The sequence below is a fragment of the Psammomys obesus genome, unplaced genomic scaffold (assembly GCF_907164565.1).
Source record: "Psammomys obesus unplaced genomic scaffold, mPsaObe1.curated_primary_1811, whole genome shotgun sequence".
Classification (NCBI taxonomy): domain Eukaryota; kingdom Metazoa; phylum Chordata; class Mammalia; order Rodentia; family Muridae; genus Psammomys; species Psammomys obesus.
The window spans coordinates 4208-27655 of NW_026592623.1; the positions used below are offsets into that span (position 1 = coordinate 4208).

Here is a 23448-nt window from a genome sequence, read left to right on the forward strand (position 1 = left end):
ACAGCACTCTGGAGGCTGAGACTGGAGAATCATGAATTGGAGGCCAGCATGGAGTACGTAGCCAGACTTTGCAACAAAACAACCGACCTACAAACAAGTGAAAAGCAAGGAAAGGATCGGCTGGGCTGGGGCAGGCTTTTGGAATTTCGATTCAGTGGTGCAACTTTTGGCTACAGTGTGACCCGGCCCGCCTTCTCTGTATAGAGCGCTTCGGCTCCCGGGGATTCCAAGGACTGTCTAGGCCTGGAGCAGCGAAGCTTCCATTCGCGGGGAGGTTCTCCCGCACCCGGGATTCCTCAGGCCGATGACATCATTCCGATCCCAGGAGCGCTGCGACTTTTTCAATTCGGAATCCCGGCTCTCTGGAACTCTAGCTTCTTAAGGAGACCGGGCTGTCACGATGGGTCTACAAGCGAGGGCCCTTCTGGAGACGTCTGGTTTTAGTAAGGAGGTTCTTGAATGGTCCAAGGGCACTCCTTTCTCTCGCATCTAGGAACTACACACACAACACAGGCCACCCACGCCCGTCGCTGAGCCAACATCTTCAGCTCCGCAACAGCAGACAGAGAGCGAGCGAGCGAGCGAGCGAGCGGGAGAGAGAGCGCAGAGGATCGCAGCCGTCAGCAGGACGCCCCGGAAAAGGCAAGGAAAGGGAGGGCAGGGGCTACACGAATGTAGTACGCCTGCGCAGTTCCCAGGCCTCGCCTCCCCCGCGGGGCGTGTTCGTCAGGCCGCGCACCCAATCAGGAGGCCGCAGGGAGCGCGCCCGCGGCCTCGCCCTCTCTGGTCCCGCCTCAGCCCGCCCGACAGGCCCTCCCGCGCGTGCGCAGAGGCGGGCCGCAGGGGCGAGGGCGCGAGGGAAGGGCGGGTGTACGTCCTTGCGTGCGTCTCAGGCAGCGCGCACGCCGGCGTGAGAGGGCACGGGGAAAAAGGTGGCTCTGGCCGGGGCGGCTCGGTTTCCTGGGGTTATGTAGCAGGGCTCGTCGGCTCGCGAGACCTCCTTCGCCGCCGTCGCCCGCGTCCGAAGCGCGGAGTTTCTGCTCCGGGCCGAGGCCGTGCCCAAGCCCGCCGCGCTCCCTCGACGTAGAGCTCGCTCGCTCGCCCGTGGGAGCGTCCCGGCCGGGCCGCGCTGAGGGGGGAGGGGAGGCCATTTTGTCCCGACCGACTCCCCGGAACCGGGCGGAGCGGCTGGGAGAGGCTGCGGAGCCGCGGGCGCCGCCCCTCGGAGGCACGGGCGCCGCCACCGTCGGGGCTTCCTCGACGAGGCCGTTCGGAAGGTCTCCCGCTCCGTCTCGAGAGCTGCTCTCTCCCCCGCACACGCTTCCCCGCTGCTGCGGCCCCAGAACGCCTGGGTGAGGAGTTGGCCGTACTGAGCAGCGCCGATCCCTCGGGGCCACCGGCGGCGAGCGCCCGAGCCGCTCCTCCCAATGGCGAAGAAGACGTACGACCTGCTTTTCAAGCTGCTCCTGATCGGGGACTCGGGAGTGGGCAAGACTTGCGTCCTTTTTCGTTTTTCGGATGATGCCTTCAATACCACCTTTATTTCCACCATAGGTAAGACCCGGGGGAGGATGGTGTGGGGACCCTGGAGCCTCGAGCCGTTGTCTTTGATTCCAGACATCTTGCTTCCCGGAATTTACGCCTTTGTTCCAGTGATTCCGATTCCAGACGACAGATCCAAGTTACTGTTGGAATCGGAATAGCGCTTACTGGGGCGGGGTCTTCCCATGCTTTCCATCCGGTCTTTTGCTTTCAAGTCTCCTCTGTTCGTTGCCTCCTGGCACAAAATATGCAGCATTTAGCAGCGTTCCAGAATCCTGTTTAAGTGACTTGACTGGCCTTTTCCATAATCAAGTAACTTCACGTTACTTGATGTGATATTTGTAGTAGACATATTTTAGCGTTTGAGATGGAAGCAGTACTGGCTATATGGTAAAGGCCCGAATTTTTATTGGAGGTCAGAGAGAAAATATTCCATCTGGCTGTAACTTGGAGTAAACTTGAGAGTTGCAGAATCACTAAGGAAAATGAAAGGGGCGGGGGGGGGGGGGGGGGGGGGGGGGGGGGTGGGGGGGACGGAGGGAAGGGGAGGGGGGGGGGGGGGGGGAGAGTGAGTTGGCTGTCTTGACTGAACCATTGATGTGTCAGACAATCGGAGGCTCTTCGTGCTTGGGGTGGGAATCTGGCATGGTTGGCTCACAGTGCTTTTTCAAGACCTCAACAGAAGCAGTAGTCTGAGGGAGACGATCGGTTTCTGTCTTCAACCCGATGGAATTAAGTTCTCCTGTTTTACTTGACGATAGAATTCACAGGAAAAAATTTCGTCAATCTTCGCCCTAAGGACTTCTAATGTACTTTCACCACATATTTCAGAATTACTTGATATGGAAGTAAAAGCTGAGGAGGGTGACATTTTAAAATGGGTTTCTTGTTTCGGAAATGAAAAGGGAAGGTTCCAAGAAATTCGTTTTGACTCTGGCACCAGCATAAATTTTGTCAAAGTAACTACATGAAACATCCCCTTCCACCCCCATTTTTAAAAGTATTTTGTGTCTATCATTTTTGGACCTCAGCTCCAGCATTAGGGCAGTGCAGGAAAACTCGTGATAAATGTAATATAGAGAAGCAATTTTGGTGGTTTTTCTTAAGAATTGTGAAAATCAAACTGATTTTAACCAATTTATAGTATTACTGAAATTGGCTTGGATTTCCTTATGACATATTTATAAGTAACTTAAACTCATTAAGTAAGGTATACTGAAATTACAGTGAGCAACGTTATTTAAAATGGGTTATTTAAAATGGGAGGGATTGTCGAAATTTCATGAAGCTTAAACTTGCCCTCTGCTTTGTGGATTAGCATTTACAGCACTAAGTTTGCTTTGAGTTGAGGTGTAACTGGGTGAGTCAGATGACTAGATCAGCAAATATTTATTGAGCACCTAATGCTAGGCACTGTTAAAAGCTTTGGGAATAAGTGGTGGATACAATAGACCCCTTGACCATTGATGAAGACAATCACAATAGTGTGCAAAGCACTGCAGTGTGGAGGGGGAGCAAGGGGAACTAGTCTGAAATATGGGAAATCTGCTTTGCGTGGACTAACAGTTAACAACAAAGCCTGAAAGACAACTGTAAGTTGGATCAGAGGGGAGACAGCCTTTCGGAAAGAGAATTTGATGTGTGGTCAGTTTTTAAAAACCCGCCCTTGAGAAGGGTGAGGTGAAATAGGAAGCAAAGTTTCGTTGTGAAGGGTGATATTCAGTTCCCCAGATGCCTGTCCCCAGGTACTGGGGATTGACGTTAGCTTCATGCTTGGTAAGCAAGCTGTTGAGCTACATCTTCAGTTCTGAGTCCATCTATATATAGTATTTGTTGTCCTTTGACTTGGGAAAATGGGTTGTTAACGCTGTGTTGTAATCCTGGCTCCACAGGTTACTAACTGCAACTTTGGCTACAATGTCTTCAAATAGTATTAGACAGTGTAAAAGTGTGTATGGTACTTGTGAGGATTTGTAGGTCAGTGAGAGCAAAGCATTTAGTCATGGTGCCAGGTGCTTTGTAGGAGCACAGTGCAGATTTGTATAGAATATATGGCCTTTCTGCTACTGGTGTGTGACAGAATATGTTGCTTTATGGATGGAATGTGCCCTGTTTGTAATGGCCACTTGGATATTTGCTGGTGAGCTGCCAAACAATTTCACTGTAACCTCCGACATTTTCACATTTTGGTATAAAAGTATTTTGATATTTTATATGAGATTTGACTAAAGTGAGCTGAGAAAATGAACATGATTCCGACAATTATTAGTCTAGTTTAAACACATTCATACATTAGCTCTGTGCAGAGATTTTGAATTCTGCTGCCTTAAAAGAGTGCTGTCTGAAAGAACTGTGAGCTGCCCATGTAAGTAAACTGCTAGTCACAAAGGAAAAATTTAATAATATATTTTAGCTCAGAAAAGATGCAATTTTATGCAGTCAATTTCAAACAGAGATTTTACATTGTTTCCCTCTAGTGTGGGAGCTGTATGGGCAGCCCATCTCAATTTAGGCATATTTCAGTAGTTCGGTTGCCACATATGGCTACTATATTGAATATATGTCTAAACAACAGAAAAGTAGCCAGTTGATACAGGGATAACTGGAGAAGCTTGCATGTTTATTACTTTTAGGATATTTAGAATACTAAGTATTTTCAGTGGGCCTGAGTCCTGTTGCCTCTTCAGGTGGCCATTCTAGCACAAAGATACACTCTGAGCCTCAAAAACCTGCACTCATGAGGAAGTTGTCACTTTACATGTGTTCTGAAGGACCAGGCTGCAAGCAAGGTAGCCCCTCATAGTCCAGGCAGGATTGGTTTAGCTTCTGACTGGTTGACTTTGACATTTAACCATCTGCATAAGTGAATCTAAAGTCACAGCTGGGTGTGGTGGCTCATGCTTCTAATTCCAAAACTTCAGTTGCTGAGACAGGAGCATCACAAGTTCAGATAGCAAGGCCATTAACAAACAACACCACACAAGTGAACCTAAGGCCATTTGAATAATAAGTTACCCAGGGCCAGGGCTCTTGTGTTTTGTTTTGTCTGTAAGTGCTAAGCACCTAAAAGAGGTGGGTGATGAATGATGAACACATGTAGGAGAGATAGGATAGTAGTACATTGATAGTCTCTTACAGAACATGAAGAACATATAGTTAGCCCTAGGTCAGGGCTAACTTAGTTTAATACTTTACTTTTCATTTGTTTTCTGAGTATTATGATCTAAATTGGGATCAGATTTTACTTATGAGTAGTGTGTGTGTATGTGTGTGTGTGTGTGTGTGTGTGAGAGAGAGAGAGAGAGAGAGAGAGAGAGAGAGAGAGAGAGAGAGATGTGGGGGCCAGACGATGAAGACAGGTGTGGGCTTCTGTCACTCTCCACTTGTACTTTTTGAGATAGGTTCTCTCATTGAACGCTGAGCTTGCCAATCAATCATTGGCAGGCAAGCCCCAAAGACCATCCTGGCTCAATTTCCCTAGTGCTGGGATTCCCTATGCCATGCCTGGCTTTTTACCTGGGTTTTGGGCATCTGCACTCGGGTCCTTATGCTTGTACATCAAACATTTTAGGGCAAAACTTGTCCTAGAAATTCAGTGATTGTTTGCAGTGTAATTAAGAAAGTTACTGGTTCCGGTTGTACAAACGTCAGTCGTTGATTTGACCATAATTTTCTTGGCAGTATAAGCTCTGGAAAGTATTACTCAGTAGTATAGTTACATGAGTTTGTTCTTAAAGCACATTCCTCCCAAGCCCCCTTTTCCTTTTTTGTTTTCTTCATGACAGGTTTTCTCTGTGTAGCCCTGGCTGTCCTGGAACTCACTTTGTAGACCACGCTTTCCTCAAATTCAGAGATCTGACTGCCTCTCTGTCTTCCAAACGCTGAGATTAAATGTGCTGTGCGCATGTGTGTGCATGTGTATGTCCTTGCATATGTGCTACTAGCTTAACGATGTTATTACTTATTTTATGTGTTTGAATGTTTTGTCTGCGTGCTTGTATGTACACTTTGTGCCTAGTGTCTTTTGAGGCCAGAAGAAAGTGGCAGATCTCCTGGAACTGGAGTTGTTGACGGTTAGAGCCACTATGTGGGAGCTGGGAGCAGCAAGTGTGTCTTTCTCTGTGTAGGAGGCAGAGGCAGGCAGATTTCTTGAGTTGGATGCAAGCCTGGTCTACGGAGTGAGTCCAGGAAAGCCAAGGCTACACAGAGAAACCCTGTCTCCAAAAAAAAAAAAGAAAGAAAGAAAAAAAAGAAAGAGAGAGAAAGAAAAAAAAATTTAGGTGTGGTGAGAGGATTAAGGACCAAATAATAGAGTATCCAGTGGAAACAAAACATTAAAAATGTGTGCTTTGGCTGGGTGGTGGTGGTGCACACCTTTAATCCCATGACCTCACAAAGATCTGCCTGCCTCTGCCTTCCAGAGTGCTGGGATTATAGGCATATGCCACCATGCTGGGCAATTTTTTTATTTTTCTAAGGGCAGTATCTTCACTGAATAGTGTAGTCCCTGGCCCCCATGTAAGGAAATTAAATTGATAAAGATTTGCCTCTGATAGAGGTATAATATCTTTTTATTATTTGACTGTATTAGTTAAGCTTTGGAAGAGTAAATTGATTCTACTAACCTGCATTAAAGACTTGTTGATTAGGCTAGTAAGATGGCTCAGCAGTTAAGGACATTTGTGCCAAGTCTGAAGACCTGAGTTTGATCTCTGGGACCCCACTTGGTTCAAGTTGTCCTCTCACTTCCGCATGTACATTGTGACACCTAAGTGTGTGTATGAATAGACCCACACGCAGTCAAATTAGTCAATAGATCTAAATTACTCTTTCCTAAGAATCAGTTGATTTTACTGGATGTGGTGGTGCATACTTATAATCCAGTACTCAGAAGACAGAGGGTGTAAGTAGGTCTGAGGCCATCCTGATCTACATGGAAGATTCGAGGCTAGCCAGAGAAGAGATGGATATGGTGGCATGATCCTGTAATGCTATAACTCAGGACATAGGCAAGAGAATCACTGCAAATTAAAACCAGCCTGGTTTATGGAGCATGCCAGGCCAGCTGGTACTACACTGTCTTCCCAAACAAAAGGAAAACAACAAAAGAGTTGATGAAATTCAACTGACCCCATTTTATATAGAGTGTCTGCTTTTTAGAGAAATGGGCCAAACCTTTGTCATAAAGCATGTGAGAGCTGTGTAGCGATACTCGGGGTCATGCTGCAGGAATGCCTAAGGAATTTTTCTCATTGAAGCATGTGCTTTTAGGATAGACTAAAACTATGTAAGTTTGACTCCAAAAATACACATACAAATGGCTTATAAGCACATGAAAAGATGTTCAGCCTCTAATAATTAAAGACAAGTCAAAGCAACAGTGAGATATTATTTTACAGTCATTAGTTTGGCTGTTCTATTGACTATTCTATTCTATGGCTATTAGACCATGGTGGCACAGGCCTAATCCTAGCTACGTGGGAGGCTGAGGCAGGAGGATTTCAGGTTCAAGGCTTGTCTAGTCTGCACAGCAAGACCATTCTAGACAAGTTAGTGAGAACTTGTTCAAAATGAAAAAAAGGAGGGCTGGGGATGTAGGGTGCTTATTAGTGTGTGTGAGGCTCTGGTTCAGTCCTCAGTAACGTGACATACACATGGGATATATGAGAGAATAAATGACTAATCTCACAGTATCCCAGTGAAACAAGACAGAAACAAAAGCAAGTGTTAAAGATCTGGAGGATTTGGAGCTCTGGCATGTTGCCGGGACTTTAGATAGTACTGTGGGAAAAGCATAGGAGCTTTTCTAAAAATGAATGAGGGCCTGGTTTTATGTGCATGACTGTAACCTCTGCACTCATGAGGCTGCAGCAGGAGCTTTGCTGTGTGTCAGCCTGGGTTATATACTAGATCTATGCTAACCTAAGATACAGTGATACTCTGTTTAATAAAATTGAGCAAAAAAGGGCCGGAGGACATGGCTCAGTTGGCAGAATGCTTACTAGTAGGAGGCCCTGGGTTTAATCTGCCGCACTTGATAAAGTGAATGTAGTGGCATATACCTGTAACCCCAGTGCTCAAAAGGAAGAGGCAAGAGGATCTGAAGTTCAAGGTCATCCTTGGCTAATTAGGGAGTTTGAGACTAGCCTGGGTTAGAGATCCTATTTTTGTTTTTTAAAGGGCAGCAAAAAGAATATGATCCAGTAAATTTCCGTGTAAGTTATACCCAAGATAGTTAAAAGCAATTTTAAAATTTTGTGGTAGAACTCTGACTCCCAAGGCCTTGTGCATGCTAGGCAAGACCTAGTCAGAGAGTTTGAAGTAGGGACTCAGAGGTGTTTATATGCTAGTGTTCATAGGAGCCTTATTTACAATAGCCAAAAAGTGTAAATAACTCAGATACCATTGATGGATGAATGACTAATAAAATGTGTATGCATGCTATGGATTATTCATTCTTGAAAAGTAATGAAATTCTGCTGAGTGCTATAACATTGATGGACCTCAAAAACAAAAATAGCCCACATGATGGTTCACACCTTTAATTCCAGCTTTCTAGAGTCAGAGGCAGGTGGAACTCTGAGATTAAGACCAGCCTAGACAACATAGTGATTTCCAGGGCAGCCAGGACTATGTAGAGAGACCCTGCCTCAAAAAACAAAACAACATAAAGTCAGACATAAGAGGACAGATACTCATGTAGAGGTACCTAGAGCAGACAGATTTATAGGGAGAAAGGAATAGCGATTACCAGGATTTAATGTCAAGGGTATGCAGAGTTAATGGCATAGAATTTTCTCTTGATATTCAAAGAGTGGTTTGTTTTTTTGTTTGTTTTGTTTTGTTTTGAGGCAGGGTTTCCCTGTATATAGTTTTGGCTGTCCTGGAACTCATTTTGTAGACCAGGATGGCCTTGTATTTAAAAAAAAGGTCTGCCTGTCTCTGCCTCCAATACTAGGATTAAAGGCTTATTCCACCCAACCCCCCCCCCCTACCTCTGTGGAAGCTAAAAGAGTTTTGGAGGCCATGGGGGCACTGTTGATCCTCCTGTCTCTGTCTCCCTTTGTGCTGAGATTACAGGACTGTTAACACCAAGCCCAGCCTATCATTTTTTAAGTGGCTAAAATGGTACGTTTTGTGACATGTGACACTACCAAACAAAACCTTGAAGACTGTTGAAATATTTGACCAGGCTATCTAAAAAGAGCGTTTGAGCACAGAAGCCCCTTCTGTTCCAGATGACAGCTAATGTTAACAGTAGCTTCTGAGCAAAGAGGAACCTTCAGCAACCGGTTTCATGATTCTTCTCAGGGCCTTGTTCGTGACTGTGCTTCTCATTCTGAAAATTTCATTGTCACATTGTACACCACACCCTCGCATGTCGTTAAGGTAGGATGGATAGTTCTGGAGTTACCTGGGAGGGGCAATGTTTCAACTTGGGTTGTTTGTCCTTTGCCTGATGGTGTTGTCCAGAGCACAATGGAGGAGGTAACGCTAGAAAGAACTGTCCTTTTCAAGAATTGTGGCATATAATGCTGTGTCAGGTACTAGAACAAAACTACTTACTGATACTTCCTTGTGACTTGGAGGAGGGAAAGAACAGGAGGAGAAACATTGACCATCTGTTTCAACTTGAAACAGTACAAGGTTGCTCAGGCGGTGCTTTGGTAGCAGCTTTGGGCAGAAAAGTGGAGGCTGCCAAGTCTTGATTTACAAATGAGACTGTTTATTGAGCACAAAATACAAAATTGTGATTATCCATAAACACTATATGAGGAAACTGCTTATGAAGATGGTTAAGTCGTGAAAGAGGAGTGTAAAGAGTAATGGGTAATACATTTGAACCTAAAAACTGGTGAGAACAAGTCTTTGTAAATATGGCGTGAGTTCTACAAATACATTAATATCGAGGATGTAACCTGTAACCCCAGCCCCAGGCAGAGGCAGGAGAAATGCTGGAAGTTTGAGGTCAGCCTGGTTTATACAGCAAGTTTTAGGCCAGCAAGGACTACAGGGAAAGACCTTGTCTCAGAAACCAAAGTAAGTAAAACAACTGAAGTTTCTTAAATTGGGATTGGTGAGGAACAGAATTTGAGAAGATAATAAAGGTGAAGAAAAAAAAAATGAAGTGGAGCTAGGAATGGCTGTGCTCCGTTTGAGTTAGTGTGGTTGTCTAACATTTGAGAAAACCCTGGGTTTGATCCTCAGTGCAGAAATGTGCTCCCTCTGGTTTCTAAATCTTTACACCCTTCTTTATCTTTCTCCCTAAGCTTTTTTTTGTTTATTATTTTGGACATGCATTGTGTGTCTCTGTGTATGATGGCATGCATATTGAGGCTAGAGGACAACGTTGTGAAGCCAGTTTTCTCCTTTGACTTTTAGGTGTGCTCCAGGGTTGAATTGAATTTGGATTGTCAGGCTTGCCCAGCAAGCATGGTTACCCAGAACACCATCTTGCACCCTCCCCCCTTTCTTTCTTCTGAGTTAAATTTTCTCTTTATTCAATTCATTTCCTTTTATCTGTTTCTAGGTTTACTATATTCTCAGTAACCTCTCAATGAGTTTCTTCACAGTCAGACCATTAGAGAAACAGTTTTTTGGTTTTGTTGAGTTCTGAGTCCAGAAAAGGTAGAGCTTTTCTCCTCACCTCTTCTCTTAACAGGCTGGTAGCACAGCTGTCTTTGGAAACTCCCTAGGTCTTCTATGTATGGCCTTCTTGTTTTTGCTGAACAGTCTACCTTGAAGCTTGTCACACTCTGATAGTTTCTTGCAGTAAGGCTGCATATAAAGGGAAGTTTTTGAGACAGCTCATGTTAGACAATTCTTTTTTAAAGTGGCGCTGGGGATCAAAACCAGGACCTCATACGTCCTGGACAAGGGTCCTGCCATTGAGGCATGCCTCTAGTTCCGTGGCAGTGCTTTAATTCTTCCCTTTGATTCACTTGAGTGTTTGATGGGAGTCTAGGTTGAAAACCTAGGCTTTCTATTTTGTTCTAGCTTTGGGTGGTGCTTTGGTTTCAGAACTGTTCTGATTCCTTTGTTAGTGGTGGAGTTTATTTTTGAAAGTCTTAGGGTTTAAAAATCCTTCAAGTTCCTAGTTAGAAGTTTCAGTTCTTGCTTGGTGAGCACTGTTTCTTTTAAAATCTGTCCTTCTGGGTGTATGGGTCTTTCAGATTCTTTGCTGGATATCTTGTTGCATGTTTTCTTCCCTTTACTTCCTGTTGTCTTTTTAACTGGATATTGGACTCCATGGATTGTCTTAGTTTTTATTTTCCAATCTTGTTTATTTATTCTACTGCCTGGGAAATTTCTTCAACTTTATCTTTTAGCTGTGTTTCTCCCACTCCCATTCCCTTTTCCTTAAACCTCAGCCTCCAGAGGACTGACATTACAGACTTGTACTTATACATGGCTCTCTTTAAACTTTTTCTATTGAATAAATCTGGGTCTGTATCATTCTGTCTCTTGCTAACTTGATTTCTTTCTTTCTTTCTTTTTTTTTTTTTTTTTTTTCTGTAGCCCAGCGTAGTCTTGAACTGGCTGTGTAGCCCAAGAATGTCTTTGAACTTCCAATCCTGTTTCTACCTCCCAAGTGCTAAGATTATAGTCATGCCCTATTATGTCCAGCTTATATTTTCAACTTTAGTAACTTCGTCTTGTCTTTCCATTTTCTTTTCCTTCCTTCTTTCCCTCCCTCCTTCCTTTTCATCCTTGGAATTATGTAGGCTAGAATGGCCTTGAACTTGTCTTCCCTTTACCTCTCAGTACTGGGATCACACACCTCAGTAGGTACGGTACTGACTGCCAAGCTTGATGTCCTGAGTTCATCTCTGGGGCCCACATTGTGGAAGGAGAGAAGTGATTGCCACAAGTGTTCTCTGACTTCACTCATGCACCATGAATGACATCTGTGCACAAGTTTACAAGAAGGGTTAAAAATTAAGCAATTAAAAAAAAAAAGAATTGTTTAAAATGTAATTTCAGCCAGTGGTGCAGGCCTGTAATCCCAGTTATTCAGGAACTTGAAGCAGAGGATGACAACTTTAAGACCCAACTTAGACAACTTAATGTGACTCTGCCTCGATATACAAGTATAAAGAAGTGTGGGCATGTGTTCTGGTGATAAGAATGCTTGCTTAGCATGTGGGCATCAGGTTCAGTTTCCAGTCAACCTCCTCAGGTGCCCCCATACACACACAAAAAGAAAAAAAAAAGATATTTGCAGGCCAGGCTGGTAACAAACTCCTTTAATTCTACTACTTGGGAGGCAGGTGAATCTGTGAGTTCAAGGTCAGCCAGGGCTACATACTGACAGAATGTTTTTTTTTTTTTTCTTTTTTTAAATAAAAGAATAAAGATTTTTGTGGTCCCTTTAATCATGGATGCTGAGACTTTGAGAGGATGATGGACAGTGAACATTTTCTAAAAATCTGGGAGTGTATCTAGGCATTAAATCTATAGGGTTTTCCTTTTTTTGCTTGCTTGTTTTTGACACGGTCTCAATATGTAGTGCATACTTGTCTTGGATTGCCTCATATTCCTTAATGCTAGGAATAAAGGTGTGTTCCTGCTATGTCTCAACTTTGTAGGTGTGCTTCATGGAGCAGTTTTTTTTTTTTTTTTTTTTTTTCCAGAGAATGATAATTGTTATAAGGAAAGAAAATCCTTGCTAGGAGGTGATGGCACACTTTAATCCCAGCACTCAGGAGGCAGAGGCAGGCAGATCTCTGTGAGTTCAAGGCCAGCCTGTTTAGGAAAGCCACAGCTACACTGAGAAACCCTGTTTCGAAAAGCAAAATGAAACAAACAACAAAAAATGAAAAAAAAAAAACCCAATAATTAAGTTTTTACCAGTACTCAGGATGCTGGGATGAAAACCTGGTATCTCAGAGAGGCAGAGAAAGCACCTAGCTCTCATCCCAGAAAGAAAAAGCCCTATCTCCTCCCTGCTGTTTTAAATGCCCTTCAACTCAATGCCCTCTCATTTCTACTTCCTGTGTGTGTGTCTATCCTCTGTGCTTCTCTCACTTTCTATGCCCCGCCCATGTTTACTTTGTGTCAATCCAGGTTGCTTATTCTGCCTCTTGACCTCTAGGGTTAACTTTATTTAATCCTGTTTACAGAAAGTTCTTGGATTAAAAGTGTGTGCTAAGGCTGAGCCACACCACAAGAATTTATTTACAGTAAACAGACAGCTCTAGGGCCAAAGACTGAGTTGTACCACAGTAAGAAACAGGTTTTTACAGTTCACAATCACCAGTCTCACAATGGGATCAAATATCCTGCAACCAATGACCCTCAGTGTCAACTGTCTGTGACATGTGGAGAGAGGAGGGTATAAATCCGCTTGCCTGTGTTCTTGATGGAGCAGTTAAAGACAGTTGGTTAAATGGCTGTATAAGGCTAGCTTAAATTTCAGTATATTTAGTCTTTTTTTTTTTTTTAAGTGCATGATTATTGCACTTCTAGGGGGTCAGTGTTTGGTCCCCAGCCACACAGAGCAGCTCAAAACTTCCTGAAACTCCTGCTCAGAAGTGATCATGAAGCCTCATGTGCACATACCTTCCCTCCCACAGACACAATTAAAAATAAATTTAAAACAAAAAGGACCCCTCACACACACTTGTCTTATTCCCACATTTCACTGCACTTGTTTTCCCAGTCACTTCGATTCCTGCTGTATCTTGAGCAGTGATGGCGTCTGGCTATGAGGCTGCTACAATGCCTTTTTATAGACCTTCAATCAAGTCCTGCTGTGTATCTGAGATCTGTTCTGGTGCTAAACCCTTCTAGGTTCTAGGGCGTGGATTGGCACATTCCTATTTGCTATCTTCAGTTGGCCCTGATCTTTTTAGAGTAACAATGACTAGTTGTTGAAATGAAGATGGAATTTATAATTTTTGTTTTGTTTTTAGTGTTTGGAGAGAAGGTAGTAGGAGGATCAGCTTTTCTATCAATAGGAATTTGAGATACTTTTAAATGACTATTTTTAAAGTGCACTCGAGTGTGCATGTGTGTATTTGCATGTGCTTATGTGTGCTTGTGCATGTGTGAGCCAAAGGGCAATCTCTGGTATCATCCTCAGAAACACTATATACTTCCTTTTAGACAGACCCTCATTGGCCCAAACTGGCTGGCCCACACCCTAGTGCTGGGATTGTAGTGCCACAATGCCTGGCCTTTCTTTGTGGGTTCTATGGCTCGATCTCGGGCCCTCATGCGCTTGAGGTAAGCCATTTCCAGACTGAGCCATCTCCTTGGCCTACTTTTGAACTTAAAACATTATTGTGTAGATTTTATTTTGTCTTTTGAGACACTTGTGTTGGCCTTGAACTTGATATGAATGGGTTTCTGATACTCCTGCTTCCACTTCAAACGTGCCACCATGCCCAGTTTCTGCACTATTGGGGATTATACCCAGGGCTTCCTGCATATTAGGCAAGAAGTACTCCAGGTATTTTGTTTTTTTGGCCTTTAAACATTTTTTTTATTTTATTTATTTTTTGAAACAAGGTTTCTCTGTGGCCTGCTGTGGCTATCCAGAACTAGCTCTGTAGACCAGGCTGACCTTGAAACTCACAGAGATCTGCCCTGCCCCCTAAGTGCTGTGATTGAAGGTGTGTGCCACCACCGCCCAGCTAGGGATGGTATTTTGCTATTGATTTTGTAAATACCCAGTTTACTCTCATATAATGTTATTTAGGATAACCAGATGAATGTTGTGGGGATCAGAAAATGTCAACTACTGTTTATAACCATAACATTTAAGGAAATACTAATTTAAATGGCTAGGTTTTTTTACCCAGTTATTTGAAGCTTGGAGGATATGTTTTGCTTTTTTTTGGACCGAGTATGACTGTAGTCTTAAATTTTAGACTTTATGCTCTTGATAAATGGATTTTATAAGACACCCAACAACAAATGGCCCAGCTACTTCATAACTTGTCAGTATTACAGTAGTATGTTGTAAGACTTGGCCATTAAGTAGTAAGACAACTAACGAAGTCTTGATTTTGGCTGATTCAAACCTAATTATTTGCTTACAGAAGGGCAAGTGTTGAGTTAATTTACCTTTATACAGTCATAATCTTAATATTTTACCTCCTTTAAGTGCATTTTTGTGTAATTTTGAAAATTCTGTAGTTTCTTTCCCTCCCTTCTTCCCATTTTCCCCTCCTCCTTCCCTCAGATGTGTTGTTTTGTTTTGAACAGGATCACAAGTAGTCTAGTCTGGCCAGAATTCACTGTGTAGTTGAGTAGTTGAGGGTGACCTTGACCTCCTCATCTTCCACTACTTCCAGGGTGCTGTGTTTCAGACTGACAACTCTTCTTGACTCAGGGTCGCACTCTAATTAGAGTTTACTTTATAGCCCTTGAATTCACGTAAGAGTCTCCATGGTACTGAGATTACAGGATTGAACTGCCCTGTCTGGCTTTACTTTTTGATTTAAAATTTTGTGTGTATATTTGTGTATGGGAATGTATTCCGCAGTTTGTGAATTGGAGGTCACACTTCAGGAGTGTGGTTTTGTTTTGAGACAGGGTTTCTCTCTGTAACTTTGGCTGTCCTGGAACTCAGAGAGCCATCTGCCTGTCTTGGCCTCCCAAGTGCTGGGATTAAAGAGGGTGTCGCCACCACCTGGCAGTAGTGTATTTTCTCTCCACCATGTGGGCCTAGGGATCAAACTGTTGGGCTTGGTGGCAGGTTCTCTTAACCTGTTGAGCCATGCTCCAATTTTTTTTTTTTCAAACACAGTTGACATTTATGAATAAGATGTTTTGACAGAGGTTTGAAGCCTGGAATAATAGAGAGATGCTTAGTTAAAGTCATCAAACTTTGACCTTTTCTTTAAAAACCTGATTTTATTAAGATATAAGCAACTGAGGAGAGCAAACTTGACTGTTAAATGCTAACGTTCATCCAGTGGAAATAACAGTATGTAGAAATGTATGGCTATCTGTAAGTTAAAGTTGACATTATGTTACTGTATCATGAAGATAAATTCCTTTATTTCTAGTCATCTCTGTAAAGATAAGAATTATATATTCTGGAAGCAATGAAAATAGTAAGATTTGGTGCTTCAGATGTAATGAGAATTTGATGTGGAGTAAATCTTTTCTATAAGATGCAGCATAAATAACTTATAATAAATGATGGTCTGTTAAAAGAAGGTAGAATACTGGATGCATCCGTGGAAAAGTTAAGTCTGAGAGTGAGTGTAATCTAAGCACATAGGAACTTGGATAAAAGAAATTTAATACTTACTAATAGTCAGGTGTCAGGATTGTTAAAGAGTTATCTTTTGAATATAATCGAACCAGTTTGAGGGATAAATAAAAGGATGTTATTAAATAAACTCAAAGATGTAATTTCTCTGTATTTAAAAAGGGCTCCACGAATGTGTGCCTGTCGGACACACAGAGTGCCTTAGCAGACACAGCTGCAGAGCTTTAAGATGGACTCTAGGAAAGAAGCCATTTTTACTACTAGTCCTCTTTGAGAATAATTCTGGACGTTTTAAATCAGAGGTCAGTGTTTGCAGAGGTTTTAATATTAAATAGAATTAAATATTATTATTAAATATTTTAATATTAAATAGAATACTTTTTTTTAAGATTTATTTATTTACTATGTATACAATGTTCTTTCTGCATGTAACACCTGCAAGCCAGAAGAGGACACCAGATTTCATTACAAATGGTTGTGAGCCACCATGTGGTTGCTGGGAATTGAACTCAGGACCTCTGGAAGAACAGACAGTGCTCTTAACCTCTGAGCCATCTCCCTAGCCCTAAATAGAACACTTTAAAACATGAATATTTATAAATTAAGCAACATTTATCCGGTGCTTGGTGGCTAAAGAATAGTGTGTGCTTAAGGGAATAAAAATAATTTCAGTATTAACCGGATGAATCTAGCAAAACTAATTTTTAAAGTATAATATGACATTCCCTCTTTAATTTTGTTGTGCCTTCTCTTCTGTAAAAATTCAACTTGTTTTCCTGGGTTGGGTTTGGCAGCCTGCTTGTAATCCCAGTGCTCTGGAGGCAGAGACCAGAAATCCTTGAGGCAAGATGGCTAGCTAGACCAGCCCAATCCCTGAGCTCTGATTTAGCAACAATAAATAGGGTAGAGGATGGTAAAAGAAGACATTCACAGTCAGGCCTCTGGCTTCCATAGACATGAACACACATGTGCACGTGTACATAAATGATATAAATACACATGTGTACATACATACCAAAAAATTGCTTATCTGAGCTGGGCATGGTGTTCCACACTTATAATCCCAGAGCTCAAGATGCTGAGGCATACGCTACTATGCTGGGTAGGCCGTGCTTTTAAACAGATGCTGTTGTAGGTCATTGATAAGAAAGAAATATATGCAGATATATGAATGCCCTTACCTTTTACCCTCCATTGTAATTTTTAATTTGCAATTTCATTTGTGATTTATTTAAACATAGTTTGTCATTTTGACCCTTAATTCAGCTCTAGGTATCACCTCTCTCCCCTCAGGTTACTTTGTAAATTTAAAACATCCCCATAAAAAAGTTTTCTGTTTAGTGGGCTATTCAGATAATTTTGTTATTCTTTATTTGAATGTTAATCAGTTTAAAATTGTGAAGTTGGGGTTTGAGAGATGACTCAGTGGTTAAGAGCCCTTGTTGCTCTTGCAGAGGACAGAAGTTCCCAGAACCCACCTGGTGGCTAACAGCAGTCTGTAACTCTAGTTCCAGGAGACCTGACACCCTCTTCTGACTTCTTTCTGTAGTAGGCATGCATGAGTTCCCATATGTACATGTAGGCAAAATACTCATGCACATGCGCTCTTGCCTGAACTAAGGGGTGAGACATAAAAGGCAAAAATAGGGCTGGAGACATGGCTCAGAGATTAAGAGCACTGGCTGCTCTTCTGGAGGCCCTGAGTTCAATTCCCAGCAACCACATGGTGGCTCACAAACCATCTAAAATGAAATCTGGTGCTGTCTTCTGGCATGCAGGTATACATGCAAACACACATTGTATACATAATAAATAAATCTTTAAAAAATAAACAAAAGAAAAGGTGAAAATAAATTGCTGAGTTGAGCAGGAATATTTTAGGAAACTGTAAGTGCAGCTTAGTAAGTAAGCATAGGCAGTAGGAAAGAAAAGGAGCGTAGGAAATTTCTGAAGTATTTCCAAAGCTTTGAGAGACTGGCCTTAAACACTGACTTTGAAAAAAGCATTAAAGCTAACTATATAAGTGAATAATTACAACAGTGTTACTTATATCAGAACTTTTCTGTCCAATTTTAGCATATTCTAATGATCTAGCATGAATGCCCTATTAGTCCCCATTTTTCTTGCACCTTAGGGGTTTTCCTAACATGCTGAGAGAAGTTTTGGACTTAAGTGCAAACAGTTACTACCAGGCTATTTAAGTATACTCTCAATGTGGTGGTGGTCTTTTGTGGTCCCTGTTCTTTATCTGTAAAATGGGAGCTCAGCACCTTTCAGCTCTAAATGAGTGACAATGAATCTGCCACATGCTCCCCTGCTCTAATCCTAGCAGGACACTCGGAAGCCTAGTCACTACATGTGAGACTACTTCCTCTCGGAGGCCATTTCTGAGATGGAACCAAGTTCAAGGCATTCAGCTCACTAGTTTCTTGTTTGTAGTTTTCAACCTGTGAATGAGCCTGAGGCAGCTGCATGGCTGGCAGCTAGAGACCGGCTCTGGCTGTTTGGCAGTTGGAGAAAAAGGGGCGAGGTCAGGGTGCCCAGCCAGACAGTACAGAAGGCATGACTGCCCATCCTCTGGGCCACCAGGGGCTGCTCTGCCCCTTCATTCTAACTTCTTGGAGCAGTGGAGTAAAGCTCAAGGGAACATCTACATGATTCTTTATAATTAAAGTCACAAATTGAAATCTAAATTATGGTAAAAAAACAACAAACAAACAAACAAACAAAAAAACAAAGCACACACACAAAAAATGACTTGTCAACCAGTAGCACTGGTTGGTTTATTTAGTAAGTACTATTGGGTATATTGTATATAAGGGTACTGAAGTTTATATGAAACCAAAAGAGAGTGAGATGAAAGTCTTTCTACCAAGAAACTCACAATTTAATGGTACATTCAACCAAACAACTAATTTTTTCAATAATCTGGGAAAATATTTTGTAGGAAGCACCAGGGAGAGACTAGTGGCCTCTGTATGGGAGCATAGGACTTAAAGGAAGTCCCATCTGAGCCCTGAAGCATAGTGAGTAAGGTTTTGGGGGTTGAACGGCGTCTTCAGACATGTCTCTGTAGTCATATCTCCTATGTGGAGAGGGATGTGGCTGGAACAGGAGGTGTGGCTGGGGAGAGTGTGAAAATATTTCACAGCTGTGAAAATCTTATTAAGGAGTCTGGGTTTTCTAACAAGTTATGAGGCGTTTTGGTGGAGAAGGAACAGTGAATCCAGGCTGGCCTGGAACTCAGGATCCTCCCTGTCTCCCAAGTGCTGGTGTTTCATAGTGTATACTTTCTATCTCCCTTTATAAAAGGTAGCCTTAGTATACTCATGTGTACAGAGAAGAACATGATGGTGCCTATACCAAACTGTTAACTTGAAATTCAATGGAGGAGCCTGGCGAGGTGGTGTGTGCTTGTAATCTCAGCACTCGGATCGCTGTGAGTTGGTGACCAATATGGTCTACAAAGTGAGTCTGGGACAGCCATCGCTACACAGAGAAAACTTATCTTGGAGAAAGTAAATGGAGAAAGAAAGAAAAGTTAGCAAAATGTGCCATTGGAGTTAGAAACATGAGAATTTAGGATAATAAAGCAGTAAACTTGATTTCGAGTGATGGGATGTTGGGGATAAGATTGTTGAGTGGAAGGAAAAGCAGCTGCTTCCAGAATTTATACAGTTTATTTACTATGTATATTTCTACACTTACATTTGAAGTTTGATAGAACATCATAGCCTTTTTGTCTGTAGGTATGAATAATGTATGTTTCACATTCATTTTGTGTGTATTTTTATTCCAGATTTTAGGATGAAATTTTAGATTACATTTATTTTGTATGTGTTTGTGTGGGGTCATTGGGTGGTCAGGGGTCAAAGAACAACTTGTGGGAGTAGGTTCTCTCCACCGTTTGGATTCTATGGGTTGAACTCTGGTTTTCAGGCATGGATGTAGCAAGCTTCTTTACTCTTCAGTCATCTTCTTGGCCTAATTAAAAAATTAATTAATTTATATGTATGTGTGTGAGTGTGGAAAACAGAGGACAACTGAGTTCTCTCTTTCCATTCAGTTGTCAGGCTTATAGACAATACCTTTACCTATGAAGACATCTTGATTGATGGCCCTTTTTCCTCATTGGCTTTATTTTCAGTCTCTCTTTTTATTTTAAAGATTCATTCATTCATTCATTCATTCATTCATTCATTCATTCATTCATTCATTCAAACAGTATTCTGCCTGCATTTGTGCCAGCAGGCCAGAAGAGGGCACCAGACCTCATTATAGACAGTTGTGAGCCACCGTGTGGTTGCTGGGAATTGAACTCAAGACCTTTGGAAGAACAGTGTTCTTAACCTTAGAGCCATCTTTCCAGCCCCCATTCTCCCTTTTTTAAGCAGTTATGAGAAGACACACAGGAGAGGAGAACATTCCATCTAGACAGAGGAAATTGTGAAATAATTATGTAAAAGTCTTAGTGAAGCCCCTTCCTTATCCAGTTTAGAGTTGAAGGACTGCCATTGCAGGCCTGACTGGGGTGAAGAAATCAGAAACAGTACATGTTGAGGAAGCTGTTGGGGGCTAGATCATGTAGAGCCTGGTAATGATGGTTAAGGATTTGAATTCTGTCAAAGGTTTGAACAAGAATGTGAAATGGTTAGGTTAAATCTAAAAAAGAAACGACTATATGAGTTAAAGTGCAGAATAGGTTAGAATTGGAATTTTCTGGCTAAAGACTTAGCCAAAGATGTTTTTAAACTTCTAGTGATACACTGAATGGTTTAACCTTTAAGATACTATATATGTGGATGACTATATATGTGAAAATGAATATCAGTAATATCAGTGACTGAGACAATAAAGTTTTTTTAATGGCCTTTAAGTGTAAAATACATTAAGCAAAATATTGAATTTGGGGTCAGATTCTGTTTCTAGGTAATTTGCTTTTAAACTTGATTAAGTCTTTTAAGTTCTGAGCTTCTTTATCTGTAAATTTAAGAAACATGTGTTTAACTTAATTGTGTTAATCGCTTAACTCTAGTTCACATATGGGCTGAGTCTTGCTGAGTCATCTTCTCAGACTGTGTGGGCGAGGCTTAATTAAAACCAGCTAAGAAAACTTAATGATAGCCCAAACCTCTTCTGTGAAAGAGTTATTTCATGTATGTTTCATTTATTGGGCCTCTGCCCCCACCTCCGGTTTTTTTCAAGAAAGAATCGCACTATATAGTCTAGGCTGGCCTGGAACATGCAGTCTACTTGCCTCAGTCTCCTGGATGCTAGGGTTACTAATCTGCTTATAATTTCTGCAGTTGAACTGTTGAGGGTAGTGGTCTCCTCATCAGTAACAGCAGTAAAATTGCCTCTTTGACTTTCATATCTTTCTCTTTCAGTTTTTTTGTTTGTTTTTTTGGAAACAGAGTTTCTCTTTGTAAGCCTTGGCTGGCCTGGAACTCACTCTGTAGACCTGGCTGGCTTTGAACTCTGAGATACCTGCCTGCCTCTGCCTGAGTGCTGGGATCAAAGGCATCTTCTACTATGCCAGGCTGATTTTTTTTTCTTTTTTCATTATTATTATTACTTTTTAAATTGAAATAATTTATGTGCTTTCTTAACCATTGAGCCATCTTTCCAGTCTGGTTTCTTCTTTCTAATTAAAGCTCTTTTAAATATATAAGATATATTAGTTTCAAATATATATATATATATATATATATATATATATATATATATATATATAGGGAGTTATGTGTCTGCAGATCCCCTGGAGCTGGATTTACAAGCATTTGTGAGTCATCTACATGAGTGTGGTAAACTGAACTGAACTGAACAGGTCCTCTGCAAGAATAGAACACGCTCCTAATGGTTTAGCCATATCTGTAGTCCTAATTTTATTTTCAGTTGTATGTGTGTGTCAGGGTGTGTGTGTATTCATGTATGAGTAGGTGCACCTATCTGCAGGTGCTTGTGGAAGCCAGAAGCATTGGATCCTGTGGAGCTGGAGGTAGAGGAGGTGGTTGTGAACTGCCCAGTGTAACTGCTCAATAAGGGTGCTCTTCTCTGCAAGAAGAATATGTACTCCTAACCTCTGATCCATCTCTCTAGCCCCTACATCACCACCACCACCACCACCACCACCACCACCACCACCACCATCATCATCATCATCATAATGGACTTTGCAGCATAGCTAGAGAATAATAGCAAGGTATTAAAAGAAAATCTTAGCTAGTCAGTTATGGTTGCAGATACCTTTAATTACAGCTACCTTGAAAGTTCAGACTGGATGATCTCAAGTCCAAGATCACTTCCGTGCCTGTCTGAGCAACAGGGAGAGCTTTCTCAAAAGGAAAGTAGTACAACAGGCTGGAGGTACAGCTGATAGAGTGCCTGTCCAGTGTGAAGACTCTGGTCTAGGTTCACTTCCCAGTCTCCAGCAGCAACAACAGCATGTCCATAATGTCAGTTTCTGCTTTTAAGTTTTTGAGACAGAGTCTCGTGTATCCTAGGCTGGCTCAGGATCATCTTGAGCTCTCATCCTTCTACTTCCATCTCTCCAGTGCTGGGATCACAGGTGAGAACTACTGTGCCTGACTTTTTTGTTGTTTTTGAGACAGAGTCTCTTTAGACTGGAACTCCGTATGTGGTTTAGGTCTTAAGCCTCCTGAGTGAGTGCTGGGATTACAAATTACAGGCATGAGCCACCATACTTAGCATGGTCAGATATTTTTGATAATAGTCTTGGTTTGGGAAAGCTTTATGCCAGTCTTAAACTTTGATTTGCTTATATATTGAGCTATACTGAATATATATATATATATATATTGAACTCTTTGGACTTGATATTTTGCATCCTTGGCTTTATCACGAGATCCAGCCTTCATGGACTCTTGAATTTTCAACAGTTCATAAAGGATGTACCTTTTCTGTGATGAGAATTTGCTGCAAGATGTAGATTTGAAAGTACAGCAGAGAATGGTGGGGGAAGAATCAGGCACTTGAAGAGGAAATCTAATTTTATTTTGCTTTGGCCCCTTTTAAAACAGGTATATAAACTTTTATAATCATGTAATGAAGTTTGTAATGTGTTGAGCCTCAAGGATCATTTCTTCTTGGATTTGGTTTTGTTTGTTTAGGAATACTTAAAAATTAGGGAATATGTTTTCTTTCCTTTTTATGGTCCCTTCACATAACAGGAAGAGAGAAGTAGATAGCCATTGCCATTTTATAGGTAGGTGCAAGGAAGCAGCTTAGGGGTGTGCGCTGATAATATGACAAGTGTATCATAGCCAGGTCTTAAATGTGATAGAGAGCTTTGGGACTAGAAACATTTAGGTTTAGTTTGGTTCCACCCAAAGGATGTCTCTAAGGTGGACTTGGTAACACACACCTGTAGTTCCAGTACTTAGAGGCCGAGGTTGGGAATTCAAGGCCAGCCAGTGCTAAGTAGCCAAATGTGCTGTCCCTCAAAACAAAACCAAGAAAAAAACAAATTGTGGTAAGCCCTGACCTTTGTGTGTCTGTTTTTGTGTGAGACATGGGGAGTCATTATGAAACAACTGCCTCATCCTGATACAGGAGAACTTCTTCCAGGGAAAAGCACCTTTGAGATAGCTGGATTGGCCCTTACTTACTTACTCATTCATTCATTCATTCATTCATTCATTCATTCATTCATTCATTCA

At 41.9% G+C, this 23448-nt stretch overlaps 1 protein-coding gene across 1 annotated transcript in view; it reads left to right on the forward strand.

Moving 5' to 3' along the window:
- Positions 1 to 887: 887 nt before the first annotated feature.
- Rab10 (RAB10, member RAS oncogene family) overlaps positions 888 to 23448 on the forward strand; it is a 44173-nt gene continuing 21612 nt past the window's right edge. The window contains exon 1 of the mRNA XM_055614532.1: positions 888 to 1554. Within this exon, the coding sequence (XP_055470507.1) occupies positions 1428 to 1554 (127 nt within the window). The 5' untranslated portion in view covers positions 888 to 1427. The remainder of the gene's footprint in view (positions 1555 to 23448) is intronic.